General features: G+C 41.0%; 1 protein-coding gene across 1 annotated transcript in view; it reads right to left on the bottom strand.

Moving 5' to 3' along the window:
• lrrc7 (leucine rich repeat containing 7) overlaps nt 1-6,000 on the bottom strand; it is a 71,241-nt gene continuing 65,241 nt past the window's right edge. The window contains exons 32-33 of the mRNA XM_085376619.1: nt 2,849-2,923; nt 1-111 (exon numbers count right to left, since the gene is read on the bottom strand). Coding sequence (XP_085232745.1) covers nt 1-111; nt 2,849-2,923 — 186 coding nt within the window. The remainder of the gene's footprint in view (nt 112-2,848; nt 2,924-6,000) is intronic.

The following is a 6,000-nucleotide window of genomic DNA, read 5'->3' as shown; positions in this document are numbered from 1 at the left end:
TTAGCGCGTGCTGCTGTCTCTCAGAACCATCAAGTCCACCGTCCGCGGGAAACTCTTCAGCAGAGAGACGGCTGTCTCGTGCTCCATGTGTAAAAAACTATGTCCATTAGCCTGCAAGGCAAACACGCAGCACAGTCAACAGCATGTGTGTGGGTGCACGTGTGTATAGAGGTATATGTGCTGCGGCTCGTTTAAGTTTCCCATACACATGTCTATGTGTGAGTGTTTTGTGGAAGGATGGAGGGTCACTGCCATCATTATCTCAGTAACACATCACTGTTGGGAAAAAGAGAGAGAAGAGGAGGAGCTACACAGTCATGCTGTAGAGAGAGAGAGAGAGAGAGAGAGAGAGAGAGAGAGAGAGAGAGAAGGGGTAAAGACAAAAAAGGGCTTTCACATGAATTCATCCAGCTACACTGTAAGTCTGTGGAAAGAAGATGAAGGGGGAGGAGAGAGGGAAACATGAAAGGAATGGCACATGGGGGGTGAGGGAGGCTGAGCTATTACCGTAAAGCACTGACGTCTTATTTTGACCTCAATCCATCTCAATAAAATGCGTGTAGCGTGGTGCGAGAGTGCGATTTCTACTGTTGCTGTTTACTGTTTATTGATTCAATTGGACTGCTTTACATGGGAGGCGGATGTTCAATTATTATTTGGCTGATGGGGAAAACATTGCTGCGAGGCACATCAATCCAAATAACTTGTACTTGCGTACTTACATCGTTTTACTCATATTTACTTCAAATGAAACCATGTTAGATTGTGTTCATGGGTAAAAATAAATTTTAAAAAAATAACCTAGCTGCAGTGTTCAGCTACTTTCAAATCTAAGGCCTCGGCTGAAGCTATTTTATATTAAGAACAGCTTTCTAATAATGTGAAGACGTAACCCATGGATTTCTACTGATCATTGAAATTGTTTATTCAAGTGGTCGCTAGTCCTAAAACATGGACGTTTATTGACTTAATTAGAAATCATCACAAGCCACTTATATTGTACCTGATATTCAGGCTTTTTCTGACATCCTGCTTCTGGAGTTCAGTAAATAACTGTGGTCAAACAGTGAGTTTTCACTGCTTCACTGGGCGTTATGTAAGGATTAAAATTAAAATTATACGGGAGGAAACTATAAGGACGGGCATTCTCTGGGTCGTCTGGGTTGCAGACCACATAATGTAAAGCAGAATTCATCCAGCGAACATGCAGGAAGCTGACCTTTACAATGTGTAGTAGAGCACAAAGATTATTTATCATCAGATCCTGACCCATCCGCGTGTTAATGAAGTCGCTGTTTATCGCATTCGCAAATGTGCGCATTACTTCTTTTTCTGTGTGAGGCTGAAGATACTCAATTGAATTAAATTTTATTTATATAGCAACAAACCACAACAACGGTTGCCTCAAGGTGCTTTTTACTGCAAGGTTGCACTGAGACATTAATCTAACACACTTCAGATCTGTTTGAGCTCCAGAAGCTGTATTTTGACAGCCCTTTAAATTTGGTTGGTAATGGATGTAAAACCACAGATCAGTAAAAAAAAAGAAAAAATAGTTCATTGCAGTCAAACTGCTGGAAGAGCAGACACCCAACACACTTTAATTGTATATCAACCTCTCTGTAGAAATGGGACTAACAAAAGAAACAGTGTTCACTGGAAAAACTAACTTCACAGCCTTTAAAAAGTGTGCATACCCCTCATACTGGGATTCTCCCTACACATTAAGTTTGGCTCATTTCAATTCTGCTCTGTTTCATTAAAACACCAGTTTCAGTGAGGACCAGAAATATTAAACATTCACGGTGAGGACTCAGTGAAGAGCTGCAGGACAAAGTCAAAGCTTTAAACCGTGCGCCTACGCAAATTACACACTTGTTCTGATAACCTCTCCTCTTCCCATTAAACAAATTAACACTTCTAACAGCAACTATCACAGCCACACAGGGTCCAAAATTGACATGCTTCCTTTTGGTGCTAAATTCAGTGCAATTTGCAGAAAACTAAGCTGTACGTCTTAGTAGATCACATTTGTGTGATTCAATACCCTCCTCCCAACATTCTGTGCTCTGATGGCATTTCACAAGTGAACAAAACTAACACTGCACCTTTGTAGGAAATACCAACTAATAGCTATTTAAAGCAAAAAGAGGGTTTTTTTTTCCATTTGTAAAAATCTCCTGTGCCATTTTATTTATTTCCCACGCTTGAAAAACTACAATGGCGAACCTGTATATCTGCAATTACCCTACCTTTATCCTGTGTATAAGATGTCCAGTTCAACTGTTTTACATTTTATGGGATTTAAATGCTCTTTGTAATTTGCTTTAGGATGATCTCCAGTGACAGGTTCAGGTGCCTGTCAGTTTTGTTTATCCGAGTAGATTAGAAGTCAGTTCAGCTGTTTTTATGAGATTACATGTGCTCCATTTGTAACTTTTACTGCAATTTCAGCTTTTCCCATTGTCATTACAGCAATGAATAACAAATGACACATTGCTAAAAGCTACTTAAATCTGACTGTGATCTTTGACTCAAAGGCGCACGGGTGTATGTGGGGGGTGGTGCTTGATATTTTGAGGTGGCACGCACGCACACACACACATACAGGTAGAATATTTAGCAGGAAAGCCTTACACACACACACACACACACACACACACACACACACACACACACACACACACACACACACACAATCTACAGTTAACATAAAGATTCAGTAGGATGACTACACCCTTGCTTTTCACCTCACAGTTTAATAAGAAAAAAGGGTGGGGCTGGGAATGGAAGGGACAAGATGTGGATGTTTGTGATGTCTATGTGATGGCGAGTGAGCGGGTGTTACCTGCAGTATCTTGTCTCCGGGCTGCAGGGCGGAGACGGCAGGCCCGTCATGCTGTACCCTAGTAACAAAGATACCCTATAAGTCAAAATGATACACCGTTAGGACAACACAGGGACACGATGGTTTAGAATCTTTGCCTTCTCATTCTCAACTCAATATCCAACCCTCCCAATAAATAAATAAATAAATAAATCACTTTTAAATATATGGCCAGTTCATCAAAGCATTCTCTTTGTTCACAATTTGGAGAGGCATGCAAATACTGCATACATATTTTGACACTGAAACTGTTATGTTGTAAGGTGCTTGTGTTTCCTTCAGATTAGCGGCTCTCTTAAAATTTACAAACACTGGGTGATAAAGCCCTCCCGAAGAGACAAAAAAAATTTAGCAGCTCTTTTTAACAATATAGACTTGGCATATATATAAATATATAAATATATACAGTAAATATTTAAAGATTATGGGAAGAAGAGTAGACGTGGGATGGGTTTCTCACTATGGGAAGGAAGTAGGTCGCGGGCAGGGCAGAAGAAAAATTCATCCCCCATATTTTCCCTCAATAACCCAAGGCAGAGATTGTAAAAACACCAACATCTTTTCACCGAGAGCTGAAAGATGTTTTTGGACACAGAAAGTGTAGGACAATGCACCTGTATCGACTCAACACGGTTCAACAGGTTGTGTTGAACACACGGATATATTTGCCATAGAGAGGTGACAAATAGGACGTGTAGTAGTGAGAGTGCAGCAGCACCTACATACTACAGTCTGTGAGAGAGAATGCAAGAACAAACACATATATTGCATGTTAAACAATTCCACAGGGGAAGGGTTAGTTCAGTGACTCCACGTGAAAACAGTGACATTTAGTATACAGTGAGCCTCATGCATGCATATACAGATAAAATAATTTCTTCACCAGGATACAAACTGGTTTCATTTTGCCTGCAAAATGCTGTGTACGACGCCGTTATTTGTGTCCATTCTTTACGGCGTCGGCACCTCGAACGGGTACGACAGCGTGGCCTTTCTGATCTAATATGAAGCTCACTGTACTTTACAAAAAAGTTTAGTAGGGGCTAAAACTGTGTAGCATTAGTCACACCAATTAAACATTTACACACAACAGAGCAGTTGCACACAGAGCTGCAGCATCTTGCAAAATCCTTCCATCTCCAAAAAAAACTTCTACACAATCGGGAACAATATTAGTAATGTTTCACACGGGGATTTTAGACTTTTCCTTTAAACATGTAACATGTGTTTGTATCTCAGCAGCTCAGTGCGCAACAACAGTACATCTAACAACAGAAGGGACAGAAAATTGGATTTTCAAATGTTCCTGACCCAGATTTAACAAAAAGAAAACATAATAAAATCCGTGTTCTGATCCTTAAAACCTTCAGTCTTCTGTTCTTAAACCGACCCTGAGAAGCTCAAAGATCAAAGCCCAGATCCCAATCCGGTCGATACATGAACTAATTCCCTGTCTCTGCTTGCCGAGTCCTAATTAGGCAGACGTAAAACTGGCCCAGTGGCTTAGAGGGCCTCAGTGAGTCCTGTAAGTCCAACATCGAGGCTATTATCATCATTGCTTCTTTTTAGACACCTGTTGATGACTTCTGATAGATTTTTGAAAGAGGAAAAAATTTATCATCAGGTACATGAGAGCGGTACTTAAAGAGGTATATTTTGTAAACTTTCAATTATTTGGAGATCTAGCCTGGAGATTATTCTGTTTCTCTGCAAAAAACAGAGACAGATAAAGCTACATTTTTAAAGAAGGTATTTTTTTCTGTTAGGTAAAGAGTTAAAAGCAAATATAGATTTAATTATTTTGTATAGTTGTGTTATATTTGGTGGTTTTGATACCAATTTCCTACTGTACCATCTGTGATTCACCTGGACATGTGGGCATGTCCCAGACCCATCAAAGCATGAGTGCAAATAACAAGCTGTCCACCAGGGGGAGCCACAGCCCTGTGGAATAGCCACAGCTGTAGTAGGCTCTGGGGAGCCAAAACCACAGATGTATAATTTAGTAGTCAAGCTGTTTTCAAACATACAGCCCTTGTTAACTCTTTCACCTCGAGTTCATCTGAAAGCTAACACTGGCTTTAACCAAAAATAGCTGCAAACACATCAGACGACAAACAGATACACTCTCACGAATAGGCCAGAAAAGAGATTCAAAGAATAATCAAAGGCATCTGCTTCTAGTTTGAGTTGAATTTGGTGACAAATTGACGCCCGAGGTGACTACCGCTGATAAAACTCCAAAGCACCCGTTAATGGCTTCCGCTTGATGCCTCTCACGTGTGAATGAAACAACAGCGAGAACAAGGATTCAGAGGAGGATGCTTGTAACAGTTGCGGTTGTATCCCGGCACTGTAACTTTGACAGCAGACAAATATCCTCCATCTGCTCCCTCCATGTGACCCTGTGGGTTAGTTAGATAAAGCAGACATACAGTCTATATAACATGACACAGGGGACATCTAAATCAATATTTCACTTTAGAACATTTCCTTTGAACCATACATGCTGACGACTCAGTGGGAATCACTGCGAATATCCAGCAGATGAGCAGTGACTGACTGACACGTCCACTTTCGCCATTCGCCGGACGCCACAGTATGTATGGTAAAAGCAAGCGTTCGGTTCTAAAGTGAAACGTCACCAAGTGTTCCACAATGCCCACTGCTCCACACTAACTGGATAGATAACGTAACCTTATCTCGTATTCCTCTGACAAAATGTTCATCTGCACTGACTCCATTTTCTGCCCGTGTAACGCGGCATTAATAATGTACAAACTGCAGCTAGTGCAAGACCTATGGATACAAGCAGAGGAGGGAGTATTAAAATAACTGCACGAGTCAGCAACTGTTTCACCAGTTGTCTGCTTCAAAAACTAAAATGATGAACTGACAGTTTCCACATAATCAGTCTACTCCCGACTCGGAAGAAACTTCCCCGTTTGTTGCAAGGGTGCAATGGAAAGCACTCTTTCTGTGTGCTTTCTATTTATAGGGCAGTCGTCTCCTCTGTTGCTCAGAATAACAGTCAGTCAAAATCTGTCATATAACCCTGTCCTTAGATCAAAGTGGTGAACATCTGAAATCACCCACGGTGTCCCAGAACTGAG

The sequence above is a fragment of the Diplotaxodon limnothrissa genome, linkage group LG17 (genome assembly GCF_057381915.1).
Source record: "Diplotaxodon limnothrissa isolate DT_005_m linkage group LG17, D_limnothrissa_male_GT1.1, whole genome shotgun sequence".
NCBI lineage: Eukaryota > Metazoa > Chordata > Actinopteri > Cichliformes > Cichlidae > Diplotaxodon > Diplotaxodon limnothrissa.
This window is presented reverse-complemented; position numbering and strand designations above follow the sequence as displayed.